General features: G+C 40.0%; 1 protein-coding gene across 1 annotated transcript in view; it reads right to left on the minus strand.

Moving 5' to 3' along the window:
- Positions 1–25,479, minus strand: part of TEC (tec protein tyrosine kinase) — a 155,303-nt gene that overhangs the window by 18,437 nt on the left and 111,387 nt on the right. Inside the window, exons 6-10 of the mRNA XM_068974837.1 lie at positions 18,114–18,160; positions 15,966–16,138; positions 11,867–11,932; positions 4,555–4,609; positions 399–478 (exon numbers count right to left, since the gene is read on the minus strand). Coding sequence (XP_068830938.1) covers positions 399–478; positions 4,555–4,609; positions 11,867–11,932; positions 15,966–16,138; positions 18,114–18,160 — 421 coding nt within the window. The remainder of the gene's footprint in view (positions 1–398; positions 479–4,554; positions 4,610–11,866; positions 11,933–15,965; positions 16,139–18,113; positions 18,161–25,479) is intronic.

Below are 25,479 nucleotides of genomic sequence, written 5' to 3' on the forward strand. Positions count from 1 at the left end.
TATATAGAAAATGAGGAAAATTACTAGATATGAATACAAACATGTTATAGACTTTATGGCTTCCTGGTGACTCAGACAGTAAAGAATCCGCCTGCAATGTGGGAGAGCTTGATTTGATCCCTGGGTCAGGAAGATCCCTTGCAGGAGGGCATGGCAACCCACCCCAGTGTTCTTGCCTGGAGAATCCCCATGGACAGAGGAGCCTGGTGAACTACAGTCCATGGGGTCACAAAGAGTCGGACACAACTGAGCAACTAAGCTCAGCACCGCACACAGACTTTAGAAATCAAGTTCAGATTTTTAAATTCTGAATTGCAGCTTATTTTTCAGGAATCTATGCAAACTATATAAGAACTGTATTCAAAGATTCTGAATTAAAAGAGAGAGAGATTACTTACCCGCCAAACTTTGTATAAAGGGAGACTGTGTACATGCCTGGTTGACTGGAATCTCTTACCATAAAACCACCTTCTTTATCCTAAAATCCAAGTTAAGAAAAATTTTATGTCAATCCAATATCAACACCATACAGAAGATCCAATAACCCCATCTTATGAGTTTATGATTATTATCCTCTGCCTAGAAAATCTGGCTGGAGAAGCACAATTTACCAACAGGTAAGTCATCCACGTGACCTTTCACTTCACATTACTGGACCGTGAGATTAGTTAAAGAAAGCACACTCATAATTCCCCACAGTTGCAACTCTTCACACACACACTAGTAGGAGACATTTCAACAAGATAATCTCTCAGGGCCTTTTCAGACCCTGACAGACAAGGTTTTGCAATTCCTTTACTTCCTGGACATTTGGGGAAACAGTTACTGAAAAAGGTATTTCTTAACAACTGGGTTTCATTTCATACATTTTTCATATTTGCTAGAAGTCCTGAATCCTAGCTCAATATCATCTTTGTCCACATAGCATTTTTCCTGTAAATATCTCAGTGCTCTTTATAGAAACACTTTAAAAAGTCCTTAATTCTCCTAGAAATCTATGTTAAATATCACTCTTTACAAAAGGAGAGACGGAAGCACAAGCAAGTTAAGCAGAGAAAACCAAAAGGCAGAAACACACTGAATGGTCAAAAGATAAATCCTCATCAAGTTCTAAGCCAAAGAGCAAGAAACAGAAGCTAGGAACCTCAAACACCTCTCCACCAATAACGCCACAGTCAGTCTCCATCACTGAACCTGCTTGGGAAGTGTGCCTAGCAGATGAAAATAAAAGTTTGTCCTTATTCCTAGGAAAGACAATGGAATGAAATAAAGCCCCCAAAATAAATCTGATAAGAACAATTAGGGACAATGATCATAATAATTTATTGGTCAGTAAAACTTTTTTTCCCCTGAGTTACTTAACATTATTTGCTTACACAAAATTTCCCGGAAATGATTTCACTCTATGAAGCTATTCCTTTTCTTTGCTGGAAGATTTTCTAGTAATACACATTTTGTTTGTTTGCTTGCTTATTTTCTTTTGTTTTTGGCTACACTGTGTGGCATATGAGGTCTTAGTTTCCCAACCAGGGATCAACCAGGTGCCCACTGCAGTGGGGAAGCAGAGTCTTAACCGCTGGACCACCAAGGAAGGCCCGAGTAAAACACACACTTATTGAAAACTTACTCTTATGTTATATGTGGACCTACTCAATCCTCCAAACAGTCTTTGGAGGTGGGTACTATTATCCCCTTACCTGTTTACAGGTGAGAAAATGAAGCACAGAAAGGTTGGAAATTTGCCCCAAGTCAAACAGATAGTAAACAGCAGGACCAGGATTTAGACCCTAAGCCTTCTAGGTACCCACTGCCCTACAGCGGCCTTTCACTGTGGAGCCACCCACAGAATGGGAAGAGAGGTGACATGTCATATGAATCAAGCATCAGCTGAGTTCAGTTCAGTCAATCAGGTGTGTCTGACTCTTTGCAACTGCATGGATGGCAGCATGCCAGAATTCCCTGTCCATCACCAACTCCCGAGGCTTGCTCAAACTCATGTCAGTAGAGTCAGAAATGTCATCCAACCATCCCATCCTCTGCTGTCCCTTTCTCCTCCTGACTTCGATCTTTCCCAGCATCAGGATCTTTTCCAATGAGTCAGTTCTTTGCATCAAGCGGCCAAAGTATTAGAGTTTCAGCTTCAGCATCAGTCCTTCCAATGAATATTCAGGACTGATTTCCTTTAGTTTCAGCTTCAGCATCAGTCCTTCCAATGAATATTCAGGACTGATTTCCTTTAGGATCGACTGGTTTGATCTCCTTGCAAACCAAGGGACTCTCGAGTCTTCTCCAACACCACAGTTTAAAAGCATCAATTCTTCGGTGCTCAGCTTTCTTTAGAGTCCAGCTCTCATATCCATGCGTGACTAATAAAAAAACCATAGTTTTGACTAGACGGATCTTTGTCGGCAAAGTAATGTCTCTGCTTTTTAATATGCTATCTAGGTTGGTCATAGCTTTCTTCCAAGGAGCAAATGTCTTTTAATTTCATGGCTGCAGTCACCATCTGCAGTGATTTGGAGCCCAAGAAAATAAAGTCTGTCACTGTTTCCTTTGTGTCTCCATCTATTTCCCATGAAGTGATGGGACCAAATGCCATGATCTTAGTTTTCTGAATGCTAGACTTTAAGCCAACTTCTTCCCTCTCCTCTTTCACTTTCATCAAAAGGCTCTTTAGTTCCTCTTTGCTATCTGCCATAAGGGTGGCATCATCTGTGTATATGAGGTTATTGATATTTCTCCCAGCAATCTTGATTTCAGCTTGTCCTTCAACCAGCCCAGCAGTTTGCATGATGTACTCTGCATATAAATTAAACAAGCAAGGTGACAATATACAGCTTCGACATACTCCTTTCCCAATTTGGAACCAGTCTGTTGTTCCATGCCTGGTTCTAACTGTTGCTTTTTGACCTGCATACAGATTTCTCAAGAGGCAGGTAAGGTGGTCTGGTATTCCCATCTCTTAAAGAATGTTCCAGTTTTTTGTGATCCACACCGTCAAAGGCTTTGGCATAGTCAATAAAGCAGAAGTAGGTGTTTTTCTGGAACTCTCTGCTTTTTCGATGATCCAATGGATGTTGGCAATTTGATGTCTGAATCAAGCATGATCACCTGCTCTTGCTCTCTTCCAGTATGGGCTTTCCAGGTGGCACTGGTGGCAAAGAACCTGCCTGCCAATGCAGGAGATGTAAAAGACATGGGTTCAATCCCTGGGTCCGGAGGATCCCCTGGAGGAGGAAATGGCAACCCACTCCAGTTTTCTTGCCTGGAGAATCCCATGGACAGAGGAGCCTGGCAGGCTACAGTCCATAGGGTCACAAAGAGTCAGATACAACTGAAGCAACTTAGCATGCATGCATGTACTGCTCTCTCAACATAAACTACAAGAAATAAGCAATAAGCACCCAACCCAACCAAACCTCAACTAGGGATAATAAGCAGGAGATAAAATGAGAAAGCACAGGCTTAAAAGAACTATTACTAAATAGAATAACTAGGTCATAAATTCAGAGAATTGTAGAGGCCATCTTTTAATACAACATCTCTGCCTTACAGATGTAAAAAACAGACTAGAAAAGTCACAGCTAGACTTGGATGGGTCTCCTTATTCAGTCCACTTAGCTTCCTCTAAACTAGATTTCATCTTGCCACTGTAATTCTTTCTAAAGTGCAAGAATTTTAGCACATTTCTAAAGGCAACTAAATACTGTGTTAACACTTCATTTATAAAAGACAGCATATAAGATTGATGTTAAAACTGTTTTAAAACAACTTGAGGCAAAAAAGAAAACTACATATAAGTACTAACATTAAGGTAGCAAATGATAAATCAGTAAGAAACAGTAAAGAAAATGTTGGCCATGTATAGCTATTATCCACTGTTATAAATCTGTTGACAGGAGTTTGAGCGAACTCCTGGAGATAGTGAAGGACAGGGAAGCCTGGCCTGCTGCAGTCCATGGGGTCGCAAAAAGTCAGACATGACTGGGCGACTGAACAATAGTGAGTTTTTTCCCCCCTTGAAAAACACACACTGGAGTTCTGATCCCTGGTACTTCAGAATGTGACCTTCGGTGGAGATTTACAGAGGCAATCAAGAGAAAATGAGGCCATGGGGCGGGGAGCCCTATTTCTATGTGGCTGGAGTCCTTATAAAGGGGAAATCTGGACGTAGAGCCAGATACGCACAGAGGGAAGAACCACAGGGAGAAAGGGAGAGAGGCCTCATTCAGATCCCTCCCTCACAGCCCCCGAAGGAGCCCCACCTACTGACCAGCTGGATTTCAGGTTTCTAACCTTCGGATCCGTGAAACAACAAACTCCTGCTTGTGGTACTTTAGCACAGCACTCAGTGTGTGGTACTTTGTTTACAGTAGCCCCAGGAAACAAATATAGCAGCCTTCACTTTTAAATGACTTAAAAAAAAATTTTGTACTTACATCACGGTATTTTTTTAGGCTTTGGTCACAGAGGTAGGTGGAATTACTAATCAGGAATTCATTTCAATTGATTCTGTGCTGGAACCAAACCCACAAAACAAGTACAAACACTTACCTCACTTCTAAGGAGTTGCTCGGCTTTGCTCCTATTCATATTTCTACAATACCATCTGAACAGAAAAAGATATGTTTAAAACCTGAGGTATTTTAATTGTTCTGTTTTTTTTTTTTTAGAATTAGCAAGGCAATACTGCTCACCATTGACAAACAATAAATAAGAACAAGATATCATGCATATTCTCTATAAAATAGAAAACCACTAGTAACATTTGGATGTACATACTTGTGGCCTTTTTCTACCCATATTTTTATAAAGACCCATATGTATGCTAACATTCTCATTTTCATTATTAAAGTGAGATCAAACTATACTTGTTGTATCAGAACCTGGATTTTTTCACTTAACAGTGTATCACACACATCTTTGCAAAGCAATATAGTTCACATTCTGGATGTGCCATAATTTATTTAAGCTCTTCTTTATTAGTTAACATAAAAATCATTTCTAATTTTTCACTATTATAATAACAGCAAGAATGAATTTTACCCCACAGACTCAAATATGCAGGAAATGTCACTACAATATTGTCTTTAATTCAAATTAAATCTAATCCCAAGCCTCCATCCCACCAACAGGCAGTAGATTTCATCTCAGCTTATCATGAAGACTCCCCTAGTGAACTTCACAAAGGTCCCAAGCGTTGAAAGAAACAGAGCAAAACAGAAGAGGAGGCCTCCTGGGTCTTCCAGACGTACTGCTTCTAGCATAGTCCTAACCCCTGGTAGCCTCCTCAGGTGTGCTGTAAGAATTCTGCCAGGGCCAAGCAGCGGCGCCTGCCCTACCCACTCTGTGCTAAGCCCCTGCATATCAGCGCCCCTTTTAACCCCTGGGAAATTTTTTTCTAAGGAAAGATGGATACTGCCATCTCCCACTTCATACTCAGAAGTATACCCCTTCCCTTGCTTTCTGCAGCTCAATCTCTCCATGGGACTATGAGCAAGTTGGCCAAAGAAGATCAACTCAAATTGTCAGGTTTATTTATTTTTTTGGCCGTGTGACATGTGGAATCTTAATTCCCGACCAGGAATCCATGCCCACACCTCCCACCGCCCCCACATCCCTCCCCATGTAGGAAGCATGGAACCTTAACCATTGAACTACTAGATAAGTCCCTCAAATTATCAGCTTTACACTTGAGTTTTTGTTCTCTGTTGTTTTGTTTTAGATGGCCTTTTGTGGGCAGAACCCTCCACCAGTCATATTTCCTGAGGGTTCCAATATTATAAAACTTAGCTTGGCCCCTCTAAACACATGAATTTTTTTATCACTGTTTCAGGCTTTTATAAGAGGATGAGCACCTGCTTTTGGCCCAGCAAATACCACGAGACGGGCAAATACAAAGGCCTTTCCTGACTGAGGAAGAGAAAAATACAAAGAAAAAAAACATAAGATCTTTTTTTGTCAAGATTCTTTTAGGCAGTTGTAGCAGCCAAACACAAATTCTAATCTCAGTACAAGCCGGTAACTTATTTTATTTGGAGCCTGAAATGATTAACCAGGCCTCAGAATTGTGGGTATTAAGATCTCATTTCTGTGGACCCCACTTTATGAACTGGGACCACATTCAACAAAGCTATAGTTCTGATCAATTTCTGAAAGCAAACTGAAAAATGAAATAAAGGAGGAGGGGACTTCCCCATCTGTCCAGTGGTTAAGACCTCACCTCTCAATGCAGGAGGTGTGGGCTTGATCCTTTTTTTTGTTTTTTTGGGGGCTTGATCCTTGATTGGGGAGCTAAGATCCTACGTGCCTTGAAACCGAAAAAAAAAAAAAAGAAACATAAAACAGAAACAACATTGTTAACGAATTTACTAAAGACTTTTAAAATGGTTTACATTAAAAAAAAAAAAAAAAGGAGAACAGATTGGATTCTGCCTGTCCCTAAAGCTTTCTCATTGATAGAGAAAATATTTATCTTCTTAAAAACAGTCTTAAGAACAGTAACTAGAGCTCTCATTACGCATTATAAACCAGCAGGATCTGAAAGACTAAAAAATATTCTCTTAACTAATCGGAGAAGGTAATGGCCACCCACTCCAGTACTCTTGCCTGGAAAATCCCATGGATGGAGGAACCTGGTGGGCTGCAATCCATGGGGTCACTAAGGGTCAGACACAATTGAGCGACTTCACTTTTACTTTTCACTTTCATGCATTGGAGAAGGAAATGGCAACCCACTCCTGTGTTCTTGCCTGGAGAATCCCAGGGACGGGCGAGCCTGGTGGGCTGCCACCTAGGGTTGCACAGAGTTGGACACCACTGAAGCGACTTAGCAGCAGTAATTAATCAGAGAAGATCCAAGCCCATATTCTCACAGCAAGAGTAAACAATGGAGGTTTAGTCTCACATTCACATGCAAGTAGTCGGTAAAACTAGACTATGGCTTTCAAGAGGAATTAGATGTAAGAAACTCAGAGGGAAAAAAAACAGGTCCTTTCCTCACTTAGTATATTCAAGCTCCTAGGAAGGGATAAAGAAAATAAGGAAAGAAAAGGAATTCACAGCACAAATCCTGTCCTAAGCAGTCATTTTTATGGCATTTGCAGGTTCTCCAGAAAGGATGCTCTCTTTCCCTAGAATAGAAACTCTAAATAGACACTGAAGTGTATGTTGAAGGAAGGAAAACAGGAGGCAGTGATGAGCAAATCAAAAGATGAATCAACTTGTGGCTCTTGGTGAGCATTTCCTAACGGTTCTTTGTGGCTTCTTTGTCTCCTCTATGATAGCTGTCACCGGGCAAGGAGGGAGAGACAAGAGGGAAAGGATAGAGGGAAAGAACGATGCACAGGGTGGGAATGTGAGGAAGCACACATGGTGAGGAGGAGAGCTACAGCTCTAGGAAGCCAGCACACGCATCTCTCACAAGACTGGTACACAGATACCTACAGGAGGTCAGTCAGTTCCCCTTGGTCAAGGTACAATATATCTCTAGGAATAACATCCAGGATTTGTAAGTAACTTGTCATTCCTTTCTTAGATATCAAAACCCTAATGGGAATGAGGGTTTCAGATTGGCTAGTCACTTCAAACACTTAAAGGGACAGGACTTCATGGTGGTGTCTGAATCGAGGGGAAAAGTAGATTTAGGGATACTGAGTTCTTTCTGGAAAGGAAGGATCCTAGCCAAGCTTCTTGGGGAGGGTGGGCTGGGTAAATTATAAAAAAAGAGGCAACAGGTATAAATTTAAAAAAAAAAAAAAAAGAAAGAAAACAACCAATCAATGACCTATAAATCTTAACCAGTTTTCAATTTGGGCCTTGCCTTCTGGATCACCCGTTAAGTCTTGCCCTGGACTATTCCCGCCTAAGGGCCCTTGCATTTCTGTCACCTTCTTCCTTTAATGTGCTTCCATCAGGAACATATTCCTGACAACAACAGTGAGTCCAGTTTCTTTCCTGCAGCACTTCTGCTGGTTCTGTCCTCCCCCAACTGGGACCTGATGTAGAGGTGAGAACCAGGGTGCTGACACCCCGGGAGCTGTAGGTTGGCAGTCCTGAGCCCAGCCCAGGGGACAACCATTGCCTGGGACTCCTCCTGCCCCCAAACAAACAGCAGAGGGGCTCTTGATTCAGTTCAGTTCAGTTCAATTCAGTTCAGTCGCTCAGTCGTGTCCGACTCTTCGTGACCCCATGGACCACAGCACGCCAGGCCTCCCTGTCCATCACCAACTCCCAGAGTTTACTCAACTCGTGTCTATTGAGTCAGTGATGCCATCCAACCATCTCATCCTCTGTCATACCCTTCTCTTCCTGCCTTCAATCTTTCCCAGCATCAGGGTCTTTTCCAATGAGTCAGTTTTTCACATCAGATGGCCAAAGCATTGGACTTTCAGCATCAACATCAGTCCTTCCAATGAACACTCAGGACTGATCTCCTTTAGGGTAGACTGGTTGGATCTTCTTGCAGTCCAAGGGACTCTCAAGAGTCTTCTCCAACACCACAGTTTAAACACATCAATGCTTCAGCGCTCAGCTTTCTTTAGAGTCCAACTCTCACATCCATACATGATTAATGCAAAAACCATAGCCTTGACTAGACAGACCTTTGTTGGCAAAGTAATGTCTCTGCTTTTCAATGTGCTGTCTAGGTTGGTCATAACTTTCCTTCCAAGGAGCAAGCATCTTTTAATTTCATGGCTGCAGTCACCATCTGCAGTGATTTTGGAGCCCCCCAAAATAAAATCTGTCACTGTTTCCACTGTTTCCGCATCTATTTCCCATGAAGTGATGGGAACGGATGCCATGATCTTAGTTTTCTGAATGTTGAGCTTTAAGTCAACTTTTTCACTCTCCTCTTTCACTGTCATCAAGAGCCTCTTTAGTTCTTCTTCATTTTCTGCCATAAGGGTGGTGTCATCTGCATATCTGAGGTTATTGATATTTCTCCCGGCAATCTTGATTCCAGTTTGTGCTTCATCCAGCCCAGCGTTTCTCAGTAGTATGAGCTGAAAGAGGGCATCAGAGGGCAGACAGCCTAAAACCACAATCACAGAAACTAGCCAATCTAGTCACATGGACCACAGCCTTGTCTAACTCAGTGAAACTAAGCCATGCCATGTAGGGCCACCCAAGACAGATGGGTCTTGCTGGAGAGTTCTGACAAAATGTGGTCCACTGGAGAAGGGAATGGCAAACCATTTCAGTATTCTTGCCTTGAGAATCCCATGAACAGTAAGAAAGGCAAAAAGACAGGACACTAAAAGATGAACTCCCCAGGTTGGTAGGTGCCTAGTATGCTACTAGAGATCAGCAGAGAAATAACTCCAGAAAGAAAGAAGAGACAGAGCCAAACCAAAAACAACAATCCAGTTGTGGATGTGACTGGTGATGGAAGCAAGGTTGGATGCTGTAAAAAACAATATTGCATAGGAACCTGGAATGTTAGGTCCATGAATCAAGGCAAATTGGAAGTGGTCAAACAGGAGATGGCAAGAGTGAACATTGACATTCTAGGAATCAGTGATCTAAAATGGACTGGAATGGGTGAATTTAACTCAGATGACTATTATATCTACTACTGTGGGCAAGAATCCCTTAGAAGAAATGGAGTAGCCATCATAGTCAGTGAAAGAGTCTGAAATGCAGTACTTGGAGGCAATCTCAAAGATGACAATCTCTGTTTGTTTCCAAGGTAAACCATTCAATATCACAGTAATTCAAGTCTATGCCCTGACCAGTAATGCTGAAGAAGCTCAAGTTGAACAGTTCTATGAAGACCTGTAAGACCTTTTAGAACTAACACCCAAAAAAGATGTCCTTTTCATTATAGGAGACTGGAACTCAAAAGTAGGAAGTCAAGAAACACCTGGAATAATAGGCAAATTTGGCCTTGGAGTACAGAATGAAGCAGGATAAAGGCTAACAGAGTTTTGCCAAGAGAACACACTAGTCATAGCAAACACCCTCTTCCAACCAACCTCACCAAACAACACAAGAGAAGACTCTACACATGGACATCACCAGATGGCCAACAACAAAATCAGATTGATTATATTCTTTGCAGCCAAAGATGGAGAAGCTCTATACAGTTAGCAAAAATAAGACCAGGAGCTGACTGTGGCTCATATCATGAACTCCTTATTGCTCTTGATTCAGCAGCTGGCAAAAGGTTTTTTAATCTTGGAGACATTTAAGATGTATTACAAGACGGGCTTTAGCAAAATCTAACACCAACTGTGGCATGGAAAGACAGCAGGAGTCAGCACTGAGAACAGGTTTTTCATCTCTCATGCAGCCAGAACTGGCACCCTGCCACATGGTATCCCCAACCTTGGGCGGAAGCCAGCTGAGGGGGCTCCCACAACAAGTACCCTTAATCATGCAGAGGTGGAGTCGGGCACCCAAAAAATGCATGGCAACGCATCATAAACTTCCTAAAACACTTATGGGTAATCCCGTGAGTCACAGAGGATAGTCTTACATTCAGATAAGGATTATCTGGTTTCCAAGCACTTCCCTCCTCAAATTATCAGTCACTTCTCTACCAGATCCCTTTAAAATCAGGTCCAAGTTTCTACTTTTAGCATCTTCCCTAAATTCTAAAGATATGCTCTATTTTCCTAAAACTTATTTCAGAGCAAAAACACTATTTTAGTCACATGTTTTTTATACCCTCATCTACTTCTAAAACACCTTTGAAGGGGTCACACCACTGGGAGCTATGACTTTTGAATCCGTCAATCCTTTTCTAGACTTTTAAGGTATACTCATGTTACAGGAAGTGACATGGACAGAGGAAACAGCTTTGTGTTGGAGGTGGTGGTGATGGTGTTTTTAAAGAAGTGAATGAAGCATCAAAATACCACCTCAGAGTGACCACAAACAGGATTTGGTATATTTGAGCCTCTCACTAAAACCTGGCCACACACTGCTAGTGGGCGTATGAACAGCAGCCCACTTGCTTTCTCTGAAAAGTAATTTGACAGCATGCTTTAGAAGTCTTAAGAGGTTCAAAACTAGCCTTTAGCCCAGTACGTAGGTTTTTAAAGAGCTAGTTTAAAACAATAAGCAGAAAGAGGTATCCCAGTATTTTCACATAGCAAAGACGCCAAAACATTCATGCCACACAAATAAGAAAATGATTTTATAAATTACTGCACATCCATGTGGCTATATGCCTGCTTGTACTCCTTAAGATCTCACACAGTGCATGATATATGCTAAGGTCTCAGTAAATATTTGAAGAATGAAATATAGTCCAATTATGAAAATGTTTTTGAAGAACATTTAATGGTATGAGGAAATAATATACTGTTAAGTGAATTAAACAGGATATAAAATAGTATATACAGCTTGATTCTGTTTTTTTTAAAACAGTAAAAAGACTGAAAGAAAATATACAAATGTTGACAGAGTTCAGATCTAGTTGATTTATAATTTTTCCTTATTAACATTTTTCATATTTTCAAACAATTTTAAAACAATAATCACATATTATTATAGTTAGAAAAAATACACAATCAAATGCTTTTTTAAAGGCAACTCTAGAAAACTCTATTTTCATTTCTTAAATGAATGAGCAATGAGCTGTATTTCAAAGCCAGTTAAGCTGTGATTTGTTTAAAATCAATTTAATTATATTCACTTCTGTAACTTGATTCACACATAGTATGTTCAGGTGAAGTGTATAATAGAAACTAATTCTTACAGCATCATTTACCATCTTAGACAACTGAGTTAAAAATAAGTTGGCATCACCTTATAAAGACGGTTAAAGATAACCATTAGTCTCCCAGATGCCTCACATAATTGGGAAAAGAAAAACAATGTCTGGTTCTCCACATTCACAAAATAATCTTTTACTTACTCATATTGATCTAAGTTGTTTGATTTCTTTCCTGTCACATAATTACTTGGGATATATCCTTCACTCCTAGAAATGAGAAAAATACTTTAGATAAACTGAAATTATTCAACTGACAGAGTATTAAGAGGAAAATTACTGCCCTTCTGTAATAATTAAAGTATAATATTGCCTAAAGCTTATAAGAAAGATTGGCTGACCCTCAATAAGTCAATATATCTGCAGTATTTGATGCTTTACAAAGGACTTCCTCATTGGATCCTTACAAAAATTCTAAGGTAGGTAGACATTCTTGTACCCACTTTTTGGTGGGGGAAACCAAAGCTAAGGAAGACTGAGACTTTCTCAAGGGCTCAGAACTAGTCAGCAACAGGGTCAGAATGTGAATTCTGAACTTGTGACTCAGTTCAGAGCCCTTCCTAACGTTCTATGGTGCTTCTCTTGAATTCACACTTTCTGGGGATGTTTTAAAGAAACCACCACTTCAGGAAAGTGGCAGTGTTGGATGAAAACAACTGCCACTGCAACACCGCGACAGTCTGTGCAGTGCACGCTTTCACAGAGTGTAATCCCTAACATCTACATCAGCATCATCTGGTCGCTCGGTAAATGACAAATTCCTGGGTCCTACTCAAGAGACATGAACTGAGGAGGCCTGTGTGGGGCCAGGGAACCTTGCATTTTTACCCTAGATCACTCCTGTGCACATTAAAGTTTAAGGAGCAATCAGAGTAGGTAGAATCTTGGCTGGAGCCAAGAATTTCAGCAGAAAAAGAGATATATGTATAAAATTTCTGAGTAAAAATGCTGTAATTCTGAATTTGAACTGTTAGTAACAATTCATAATATATGCACACATAAGAGTGTATATATGTGGCTCTGTGCACTAAGAAAGGCCTAGAAGCAAGGACAATCCAGCAGCAATAGAATCCTAGTACCCCACCTGTTGTCTTTAAATATTATTTCATATGAAAAGGAGCCAGAACTCTATGGGGAAATGGCAAAGTGCAGGTTTGACCAGGAAAAACACAAGAATGAAACTGAGCTTTTTTATTTTATTCAGAAAGCAAGAAAGCTGAGAAAGAAAAGCTAAAAGGATCCCTAACAAAAATAGCTACCATTGACGCATGATGGGACAATCCAAGCAAAAAAGAATAATGACTGCAATAGGAAAAAAACAAATATGAAACTATCCATGCTTCTCCTTCTGTTTAGTCGCTCAGTCATGTCTGACTCTTTCCAACCGCATGGACTGTAGCCCACCAGGCTCCTCTATCCATGGGATTTCCCAGGCAAGAATACTTGGAAATGGATTGCCATTTCCTTCTCCAGGCGATCTTCCTGACCCAGGGAGTGAACCCACGTCTCCTGCATTGATTGGCAGGTGGGTTCTTTACCACTGAGCCACCTGGGAAGCCCAAAAGTATCCATAATAACACTTTTAAAAGTATTGGTTAACACTGTTATCAGCAGAGGAAGCTTGGTCATCAGAATTAGAAAAATCACCATTTTGCTATCCTTAGTGAAATAATCGATCTAAGCAATAATCATCAATGGATGCTAAAATCATTAAGTGAAACATTGACGAAAAATTTTATGATGGAGGAATAAAGTTGACAAACATACCTGCGTAACCTTGGCATCATAAGAAGTGGAACCACCAGATACACGGGACATAGATACATATTAAACAACACCATGTGGAAGAAAATAGCTTAATCTAGATTGTGGCTCACTATAGAGAAAAAGATCTGGTTTCATCAATAAATCAAAAATGGGGGAAGAAAAGGACAGGGATTGTTGTAGAATAAAAGAGAGACATGAGACATATCAGCCAAAATGCATTGTGTGGACCTTGTTTTAATCTTGAGTAAACTGTAAAATTACAGATTAGAGCTAATCAAGGGAAACCAGAATTAAACCTGGGCCAGAAGGGCCCCTGTTCTGACCTCACACTTTCGAGAGAATGCTAAAATCCACCATTCCTCAGCTGGACCATCATCTGAAACTATGGCCTCAGAATTCGCTGCCTATTGCCAAGTCCTACATGCGCCTTTCCAAGGGGTTTCATTCTCTGAAAACCAAATGATGCTGCTTGCATGCACTCCTCCAGCCCAGGTCCAGGCAGTGACCAAGCTGGGAGGTGGCTTTTGCCAACCAAATGGACAGAATTTGGATGTGTAGCTGGGAGATGCACATGGTGCATGTGAGACGGAACCAGGGACAGAAGGGAAGGGAGAAGGGCAATACCCTGGGGAGATGGCCAGCCCTCTGTGCACTGTCACATTCTGGCACGGAACTCCAAGCCAAACTTTGCTTTCCTTGTCATTTTGAAGGTATGTTTGTCAAGTTGGAGGATAAATTATATCTTATTCACCAGTTTATCAGCTTGACTTATAAATATTTAAATATTTGATATCTGGGCTTTTATTTGTACTCTTCTTCTAGGGAAAATTATTATTCTGTTACAATGTTGGGGTTCCCTGGTGGCTCAGATGGTAAAGAAACTGCCTGCAATCAGGAGACCCAGGTACAATCTCTGGGTGGGGAAGATCCCTTGGAGAAGACAATGGCTACCCACTCCAGTATTCTTGCCTGGAGAATTCTATGGACAGAAGAGCCTGGTGGGCACAGAAAGTCAGACATGGCTGAGCGACTAACACACACACACATGATAATGACACAGCAGTTGTTTTAAAAAATCTTTCACAATTAAACTTGGGGGTGAAATTTCATGATGATTTGAATCTACTTTTAAATACTCAAAAAAAAAAGGAACAGTTGGGAAGATTTTTTTTTTAATGGGAAGATTTTAAAATTATGACTGACCAGTTTCTGAAGTCAAGTGGCAAGAGGCTCCATTAAACTATTACATATCTTTTGGATATGTCTATAATTTAAAAAAAAAATCTTGTTTGGCAAAAAAAAAAAAAAGCAGTGATGATCTTCCTGTAAACATAGATGAACAGGTTTCCATAAAGGTACTAATGCACAGCACTCAGGAGATGTACCACTACTAAGAAGTGAGCAGCAGACACGGGCCCTGCCCAATCCAGAAGCTTCCATTACTTCTCCAGCAGTGACCCTGCAACTGGGGGTGGGGCAGGAGGTAAGAAAGTGGATTTGCATGAAGGGACCAGTCCATTCTGAAGGAGATCAGCCCTGGGATTTCTTTGGAAGGAATGATGCTAAAGCTGAAACTCCAGTATTTTGGCCACTTCATGAGAAGAGTTGACTCATTGGAAAAGACTCTGATGCTGGGAGGGATTGGGGGCAGGAGGAGAAGGGGACGACAGAGGATGAGATGGCTGGATGGCATCACTGACTCGATGGACGTGAGTCTGAGTGAACTCCGGGAGATGGTGATGGACAGGGAGGCCTGGCGTGCTGCGATTCATGGGGTCGCAAAGAGTCGGACATAACTGAGCGACTGAACTGAACTGAACTGAATGCTCTAATCAGGACAAAAAGTCCTCCTCTTCTTATTCACAGGAACTCAGAATAAAAACAGGGTTATACTACAGAGGTAAGCACAGGATACAGAGCTTTCCTAATGAAGCTTAAGATACAGCCCCCCCCCCCCGCAATGTTTATCATATTTACCCACTATTTACCAGTAATAAGGTTGAAAGGATTATTCTCTTTAAATCCTATTCAGTATAAATAATGTTTTTTTTAAACTTCTTGAATGTATGTATTTTAGACATAGGCACACACACACATACATATAGACAGACACACACTCACATTTTTTCTTTCTACAACCAATCTAAGATTACTTATTTACTTTGAGGGGGAGGGGGACGGGAAGAGACCTAAAATGTCATTTCCCCCAAGATAAAAACAATCAAATTCAAACATACAATGGATGAGAAATAGACCAGTGTAATGGATTCTAATATCTGGAAAGAAGTGGTTGATCCATTTACACTTATTGAGTCACCAAGAATACACTGTGCTACTAAAAGGTAATAATGTATATTTTCATTTATGGCTGCTGAACTGGTCTCCACTACATAACAGTTACAGATTATCATCTTCTCACTCAGTATTTAACTCCCAGCCACCCACTGTGTATCGTCCACAGGGAGGGAATACCTACCCGTATTTATCTCTTGCTTTCCACCAATGAACATCATTCTTTTCCAGTATGATATACTCCTGGCCTCTCTCTAGTCTGAGATCATGTGCTTCCGTCGCTTGGAAATCATACATGGCTACAACTATTTCTTCACCATTTTCTTCTTCAGGCGGAATTGGTGGAGGCGGCCTTCGCTAAGAAATGGAAATGTGAAAGTTTAGTCTTCCATGTGAAACTGGGTGTGAAGTAAAACACTAAGCCACTGCATACTGCCACAGAATAAACTCTACCTAAAATAAGCTGCGGACTCTCCGCACATGAGTTTGAGGATATTGATGCTACTGGGCCTCTCATGGGTTTCAGAATACAGGACAAGAGCAAAAACTGCCTTTAAATATCAAAAGGATTCTTCTCGGTGTCAGGATTAACTTACCAGGGAGAGGCAAGGGTAGAATGTGAGTAGAAATAACGACTAGAAGCAGATCCACCATTTAACGGCCTACAATGGGAAAAAGACCTACTTTCTCAGGTCTCCCACTTGAAGGAATCTACTTCTTCATGCCTACTATGTGCAAGGTACACTCTAAGTACATAGCTGGCATATTTCTTCTCATTTATTCTGTTTTTTATTATTTAAATTGAAATATATAGTTGGGCTTCCCTGGTAGCTCAGCTGGTAAAGAATTCACCTGCAATGCAGAAGACATCAGTTTGACTCCTGGGTCAGGAAGTTCCCCTGGAGAAGGGACAGGCTACCCACCCCAGTATTCTTGCCTGGTGAATCCCCATGGACAGAGAAGCCTGGTGGGCCACAGTCCGTGGGGTTGCAAAGAGCTGGACATGACTAAGCGACTAAGCACAGCATAGCACATAGTTAGCTTACAATGCTGCATTCGTTTCTGGTATACAGCGAAGTGATTCAGTATATACTCTTTTTCATATTGTTTTCATTATGGTTTATTACAGGATACTGAATACAGCTCCCTATGCTATAGAGTAGGACCTTGCTGTTTATCTACTTTATATATAATAGTTCCTATCTGCTAATCTCAAACTCCTAATTTACCCCCATACCCCGCCTTTCCCCTTGGGTAACCCTATGTTTCCTTCCTCTGTGAGTCTGTTTCTGTTTTGCAAATAAGTTCATTTGCATCCTCATTTATTCTTAGTACTAATTCCATAAGCATATATAATTTCCACTTTATAACTAAGGAAACAATGGTTTAAAGTCACCCACATCAGATTCGTGCTGGATCAGGTCCCTCCCAAGTCCAAAGTATATGCGTTTTCTACCATACTCCACTATTCATAGGTATATCATTAAATCACTAGAGTCATTCCTTTGTCATAATACTGTGGTCTCAAGACTGAAATATTCCTCTAAAGTCCCACACTGCTTGAATAATATTCAAAGCCAAAATATAGGCAGAATGCCAGATGATAATAGGGCCCCCAGTGATGATTTCTGATACACTTAAATAAATATTATTTGACACCAAAAAAAATCAAGTTAAGCCATAATCTATCCATTTCTGAGGAGAAGACAATGGCACCCCACTCCAGTACTCTTGCCTGGAAAATCCCATGGATGGAGGAGCCTGGTGGGCTGCCGTCTATGGGGTCACATAGAGTCGGACACGACTGAGGTGACTTAGCAGTAGTCCATGGGGTCCCTAAGGGTTGCACACAACTGAGTGACTTCACTTTCACTTTTCACTTTCATGCATTGGAGAAGGAAATGGCAACCCACTCCAGTATTCTTGCCTGGAGAATCCCAGGGACGAGGGAGCCTGGTGGGCTGCTGTCTATGGGGTCACATAGAGTCGGACACGACTGAGGTGACTTAGCAGTAGCATCCATTTCTCATATGATCCATGCAGGAGGCAACATCACAGGACTGAACAAAAACACACTTGGTAAACACATGCTTAAAAAAGTTAGGGGCTTCCCTGGTGGCTCAGACAGTAAAAAAGCTATCTGCAATGTGGGTTCGATCCCTGGGTCAGAAAGATCCCCTGGGGAAGGGCATAGCTACTGACTCCAATGTTCTTGCCTGGAAAATCCCACGGATCGTGGAGCCTAGCAGGCTACAGTCCATGGGTCGCAAAAAGTTACACATGAATGAATGACTATCTCTTTCATCACTTCCAAAAGTTAAAGACCACCTACTTTCTTTATTTCTGGTGCTGGTGTTGGAGGTAGTGCTTTTCTTATACCTAAAAATACAACAACAAGATGGGTTAAAATGCCATCTAACAATGATCAACAGTTTTAAGGAAAAGTAAACATAACAAGAAGTCCACTCTGACCTCTCACTCTGGTGCATGTTGCTTGCAACACTATTTTAGAACAGATATCTTGAACGGACTGTAAATGCCATAGGGATTGAAGTCATGTGTTATTCATTGTAAGCAAATGGGATTACATCAGAACCAAAAATCTTCTGCTCAGCAAAGGAAAACCATCAATAAAATGAAAAGGCAACCAACAGAAGGGGAGAAAATATTTGCAACCCACGTATCTGAGAAGGGGTTAGTATCCAAAATATTCAAAGAACTCATACAACTCAATAGTGAAATAATAACTCAGTTAAAAGTGGACAAAGGACCTAAAGAGATTTTTTTTTTTTAAGAAGACATACAAACAGCCAAGAGGTACCTTAAAAGGTGCTCAGCATAACTAATCATTAGGAAAATGCAAATTAAAACCAGGAATAAAATACCAACTAATATGTACTAGGATAGCAATTATAAAACCCACATGTGAAAGTGGGCACCCTTGTCTTCCCGACTTTAGGGGAAATGCTTTCAATTATTCACCATTGAGAATAATGTTTGCTGTGGGTTTGTCATATAGCTTTTATTATGTTGAGGTATATTCCTTCTAGTCCTGCTTTCTGGAGAGTTTTTATCATAAATGGATGTTGAATTTTGTCAAAGGCTTTCTCTGCATCTATTGAGATAATCATATGGCTTTTACTTTTCAATTTCTTAATGTGGTGTATTACATTGATTGATTTGCGGATATTGAAGAATCCTTGCATCCCTGGGATAAAGCCCACTTGGTCATGATGTATGATCTTTTTAATGTGTTGTTGGATTCTGATTGCTAGAATTTTGTTAAGGATTTTTGCATCTATGTTCATCAGTGATATTGGCCTGTAGTTTTCTTTTTTTGTGGCATCTTTGTCAGGTTTTGGTATTAGGGTGATGGTGGCCTCATAGAATGAGTTTGGAAGTTTACCTTCCTCTGCAATTTTCTGGAAGAGTTTGAGTAGGATAGGTGTTAGCTCTTCTCTAAATTATTGGTAGAATTCAGTTGTGAAGCCATCTGGACCTGGGCTTTTGTTTCCTGGAAGATTTCTGATTACTGTTTCAATTTCCATGCTTGTGATGGGTCTGTTAAGCTTTTCTATTTCTTCCTGGTTCAGTTTTCGAAAGTTGTACTTTTCTAAGAATTTGTCCATTTCTTCCAAGTTGTCCATTTTATTGGCATATAATTGCTGATAGTAGTCTCATGATCCTTTGTATTTCTGTGTTATCTGTTGCGATCTCTCCACTTTAATTTCTAATTTTACTGATTTGATTTTTCTCCCTTTGTTTCTTGATGAGTCTGGCTAATGGTTTGTCAATTTTATTTATCCTCTCAAAGAACCAGCTTTTGGCTTTGGTCACTTTTGTTTCTTTTGCATTTATTTCTGCCCTAATTTTTAAGATTTCTTTCCTTCTACTAACCCTGGAGCTCTTCATTTCTTCCTTTTCTAGTTGCTTTAGTGTAGAGTTAGGTTATTTATTTGACTTTTTTCTTGTTTCTTGAGGTATGCCTGTATTGCTATGAACTTTCCCCTTAGCACTGCTTTTAGAGTGTCCCACTGGTTTTCGGTTGTGTTTTCATTTACATTCATTTCTATGCATATTTTGATTTCTTTTTTTATTTCTTCTGTGATTTGTTGGTTATTCAGCAGCGTGTTGATCAGCCTCCATATATTGGAATTTTTAATTGTTTTTCTCCTGTAATTGAGGTCTAATCTTACTGCACTGTGGTCAGAAAAGATGCTTGGAATGATGTCAATTTTTTTCAATTTACCAAGGCTAGATTTATGGCCCAGGATGTGATCTATCTTGGAGAAGGTTCCATGTGCACTTGAGAAAAAGGTGAAGTTCATTGTTTGGGGGTGAAATGTCCTATAGATATCAATTAGGTCTAACTGGTCTATTGTATCATTTAAAGTTTGTGTTTCCTTGTTAATTTTCTGTTTAGTTGATCTATCCACAGGTGTGAGTGGAGTATTAAAGTCTCCCACTATTATTGTGTTACTGTTAATTTCCCCTTTCATACTTGATAGCATTTGTCTTACATATTGCAATGCTCCTAGGTTGGGTGCATATATGTTTATAATTGTTATATCTTCTCCTTGGATTGATCCATTTCCTCTAAAGTCAGGAACAAGACAAGGGTGCCCACATTTACCACTACTATTCAACATAGTTTTGGAAGTTTTGGCCACAGCAATCAGAGCAGAAAAAGAAATAAAAGGAATCCAAATTGGAAAAGAAGAAGTAAAACTCTCACTGTTTGCAGATGATATGATCCTCTACATAGAAAACCCTAAAGATTCCACCAGAAAGTTACTAGAGATAATCAATGAATATAGTAAAGTTACAGGATATAAAATCAACACACAGAAATCCCTTGCATTCCTATACACTAATAATGAGAAAATAGAAAGAGAAATTAAGGAAACAATTCCATTCACCATTGCAACGAAAAGAATAAAATACTTAGGAATATATCTACCTAAAGAAACTAAAGACCTATATATAGAAAACTATAAAACACTGGTGAAAGAAATCAAAGAGGACACTAACAGATGGAGAAATATACCATGTTCATGGATTAGAAGAATCAATATAGTGAAAATGAGTGTACTACGCAAAGCAATCTACAGATTTAATGCAATCCCTATCAAACTACCAATGGTATTTTTCACAGAGCTAGAACAAATAATTTCACAATTTGTATGGAAATACAAAAAACCTCGAATAGCCAAAGCAATCTTGAGAAAGACGAATGGAACTGGAGGAATCAATCTGCCTGACTTCAGGCTCTACCACAAAGCCACAGTCATCAAGACAGTATGGTACTAACACAAAGACAGAAATATAGATCAATGGAACAAAATAGAAAGCCCAGAGATAAATCCACGCACCTATGGACACCTTATCTTTGACAAAGGAGGCAAGAATATACAATGGCGAAAAGATAATCTCTTTAACAAGTGGTGCTGGGAAAACTGGTCAACCACTTGTAAAAGAATGAAACTAGAACACTTTCTAACACCATACACAAAAATAAACTCAAAATGGATTAAAGATCTAAAAGTAAGACCAGAAACTATAAAACTCCTAGAGGAGAACATAGGCAAAACACTCTCCAACATAAATCACAGCAGGATCCTCTATGACCTACCTCCCAGAATACTGGAAATAAAAGCAAAAATAAACAAATGGAACCTAATTAAGATTAAAAGCTTCTGCACAACAAAGGAAACTATAAGCAAGGTGAAAAGACAGCCTTCAGAATGGGAGAAAATAATAGCGACAAAGAATTAATCTCAAAAATATATAAGCAATTCCTGCAGCTCAATTCCAGAAAAATAAACGACCCAATCAAAAAATGGGCCAAAGACCTAAACAGACATTTCTCCAAAGAAGACATACAGATGGCTAACAAACACATGAAAAGATGCTCAACATCACTCATTATCAGAAAAATGCAAATCAAAACCACAATGAGGTACCATTTCACGCCAGTCAGAATGGCTGTGATCCAAAAGTCTACAAGCAATAAATGCTGGAGAGGGTGTGGAGAAAAGGGAACCCTCAAACTGCTGATGGGAGTGCAAACTACTACAGCCACTATGGAGAACAGTGTGGAGATTCTTTTAAAAACCGGAAACAGAACTGCCATACGACCCAGTAATCCTACTGCTGGGCATACACACCAAGGGAACCAGAATTGAAAGAGACAAGTGTACCCCAATGTTCATTGCAGCATTGTTTATAATAGCCAGGACATGGAAGCAACCTAGATGTCCATCAGTAGACAAATGGATAAGAAAGCTGTGGTACATATACACAATGGAGTATTACTCAGCCATTAAAAGAATATATTTGAATCAGTTCTAATGGGGTGGATGAAACTGGAGCCTATTATACAGAGTAAAGTAAGCCAGAAAGAAAAACAGCAATACAGTATACTAAGGCATATATATGGAATTTAGAAAGATGGTAACGATAACCCTGTATGAGAGATAGCAAAAGAGACACAGATGTATAGAACAGTCTTTTGGACTCTGTGGTAGAGGGTGAGGGTGGGATGATTTGGGAGAATGGCATTGAAACATGTATAATATCATATGTGAAACGAATCACTAGTCCAGGTTCAATGCATGATACAGGGTGCTTGGGGCTGGTGCACTGGGATGACCCAGAGGGATGGTATGGGGAGGAAGGGGGGAAGGGGGTTCAGGATGGGGAACACATGTACACCCGTGGTGGATTCATGTTGATGTATGGCAAAACCAATACAATATTGTAAAGTAATTAGCCTCCAATTAAAATAAATAAATTTATATTAAAAAATTTTTAAGAACAAAAACAAACCAAAAAAAACACCCCACATGTGATATCAAATGCTGATACGGATGCAGAGAAAAGAGAACTCTTGTGCACTGCTAGTGAGAATGTAAATGATGTAGCCACTGTGGAAAATAACATAGAAGTTCCTCAAAAAACTTAAAAATAGAACTACCAGATGATCCACCAATCCCACTTCTGGGTATATACACAAATGAAAGGAACTCAATACCTCGAGGAGACAATCTGTACTCCCATGGTCACGGCAGCATATTTTACAATAGCCAGGAATAGAAAGAAACTGAGCATTCACCAACAGAGGACTGGATACAGAAAATGCAATGTGTGTATATATATGTACATATATACATGATGGAATATTCAGCCTTAGAAAAAGAAGGAAATCCTTTCATTTGTGACAACACGGATGAAGCTGGGGGGCATAATGCTAAGTGAAATAAGTCAGACAGAAAAGGACAAATAGCACATGCTGTAATGTATATGGGGAATCTTAAAAAAAAAACAACAACTCATAGTAGAATAATGGTTGCCAGGGGATGCAGGGTGGGGAAAATAGAGATGTTGGTAAAAGAATACAAGTTTACAGTTATTCAATGAATAAGGTATGTTAATTATTACTCAATTTATATATATATATATATATAACAGGAGAAGGAAATGGCAACCTACTCCAGTATTCTTGCCTTGAGAATCCAATGGACAGAGAGCCTAGCAGGCTATAGTCTATGGGGGTAGCAAGAGTCGGACACAACTGAGCAACTAAGCATGCATGCACGCACATATACACACACATATATCTAGAACTAACACCCCCCAAAAAGATGTCCTTTTCATCATAGGGGACTGGAATGTAAAAGTAGGAAGTCAAGAAACACCTGGAGTAACAGGCAAATTTGGCCTTGCAGTACAGAATGAAGCAGGGGAAAGGCTAACAGAGTTTTTCCAAGAGAATGCACTAGTCATAGCAAACACCCTCTTCCAATAACACAAGAGAAGACTCTACACATGGACATCACCAGATGGTCAATACTGAAATCAGATTGATTATATTCTTTACAGCCAAAGATGGAGAAGCTCTATACAGTCAGCAAAAACAAGACCAGGAACTGACTGTGGCACAGATCATGAACTCCTTATTGCCAAATTCAGACTTAAATTGAAGAAAGTTGGGAAAACCACTAGACCATTTAAGTATGACCTAAATCAAATCTCTTATGATTATACAGTGGAAGCAACAAATAGACTCAAGGTATTAGATCTGATAGGCAGAGTGTCTGAAGAAGTATGGATGCAGTTTCATGACACTGTACAGGAGGCAGTGATCAAGACCATGCCCAAGAAAAAGAAATACAAAAAGGCAAAATAGTTGTCTGAGGAGGCCTTACAAATAGCTGAGAAAAGAAGAGAGGCAAAATGCAAAGGAGAAAAGGAAAGATACACGCATCTGAATGCAGAGTTCCAATGAATAGCAAGCAGAGATAAGAAAGTCTTCCTCAGTGATAAATGCAAAGAAATAGAAGAAAACAATAGAATGGGAAAGACTAGAGATCTCTCAAGAAAATTGAGATAGCAAGGGAACATTTCATACAAAGATGGCCACAATAAAGGACAGAAATGGTACGGACCTAACAGAAGCAGAAGATATTAAGACGTGGCAAAAACACACAGAACTATACAAAATAGATCGTCGTGACCCAGATAACCATGATGGTGTCATCACTCACCTAGAGCCAGACATCCTGGAGTGCCAAGTCAAGTGAGCCTCAGGAAGCATCACTATGAACAAAGCTAGCGGAGGTGATAGAATACCAGTTGAGCTATTTCAAATCTTAAAATATGATGCTGTTAAAGTACTGTACTCAATATGCCAGGAAATTTGGAAAACTCAGCAGTGGCCACAGGACTGGAAAAGGTCAGTTTTCATTCCAATTCCAAAGAAAGGCAATGCCAAAGAATGTTCAAACTACCACACAATTGCACTCATCTCATACACGAGCAAAGTAATGCTCAAAATTTTCCAAGCTGGATTTAGAAAAGGCAGAGGAACCAGAGATCAAATTGCCAACATCCTTTGGATCATAGAAAAAGCAAGAGAGTTCCAGAAATACATCTGCATTGTTGACTATGCCAAAGCCTTTGACTGTGTGGATCACAACAAACTGGAAAATTCTGAAAGAGGAATACCAGAACACTTGACCTGCCTCTTGAGAAATCTGTATGCAGATCAAGAAGCAACAGTTAGAAGTGGACATGGAACAACAGACTGGTTCCAAATTGGGGAAGAAGTACATCATGGCTGTATATTGTCACCCTGCTTATTTAACTTAAATGCAGGGTACATCATGTGACATGCTGGGCTGGATGAAGAACAAGCTGGAATCAAGACTGCAGGGAGAAATATGAATAACCTCAGATGTGCAGATGACACCACCCTTATGGCAAAAAGCAAAGAGGAACTAAAGAGCTTCTTGATGAAAGTGAAAGAGGAGAGTGAAAAAGCTGGCTTAAAACTCAACATTCAAAAAACTAAAATCATGGCATCTGGTCCCATCACTTCATGGCAAATAGATGGGGAAACAAGGGCAACAGTGACAGACTTTATTATTTTTTGGCTCCAAAGTCACTGCAGATGATGATTGCAGCCATGAAATTAAAAGATACTTGCTCCTTGGAAGAAAAGCTATGACCAACCTGGACAGCATATTAAAAAGCAGAGACGTTACTTTGCCAAAAAAGGTCCATCTAGTCAAAGCTATGGTTTTTTTATTAGTCATGTATGGATGTGCGAGTTGGACCATAAAGAAAGCTGAACACCAAAGAATTGATGCTTTTCAACTGTGGTGTTGCAGAAGACTCCTGAGAGTCCCTTGAATTTC

Source organism: Capricornis sumatraensis, chromosome 7, assembly GCF_032405125.1.
Source record: "Capricornis sumatraensis isolate serow.1 chromosome 7, serow.2, whole genome shotgun sequence".
NCBI classification, from domain to species: Eukaryota; Metazoa; Chordata; class Mammalia; order Artiodactyla; family Bovidae; genus Capricornis; species Capricornis sumatraensis.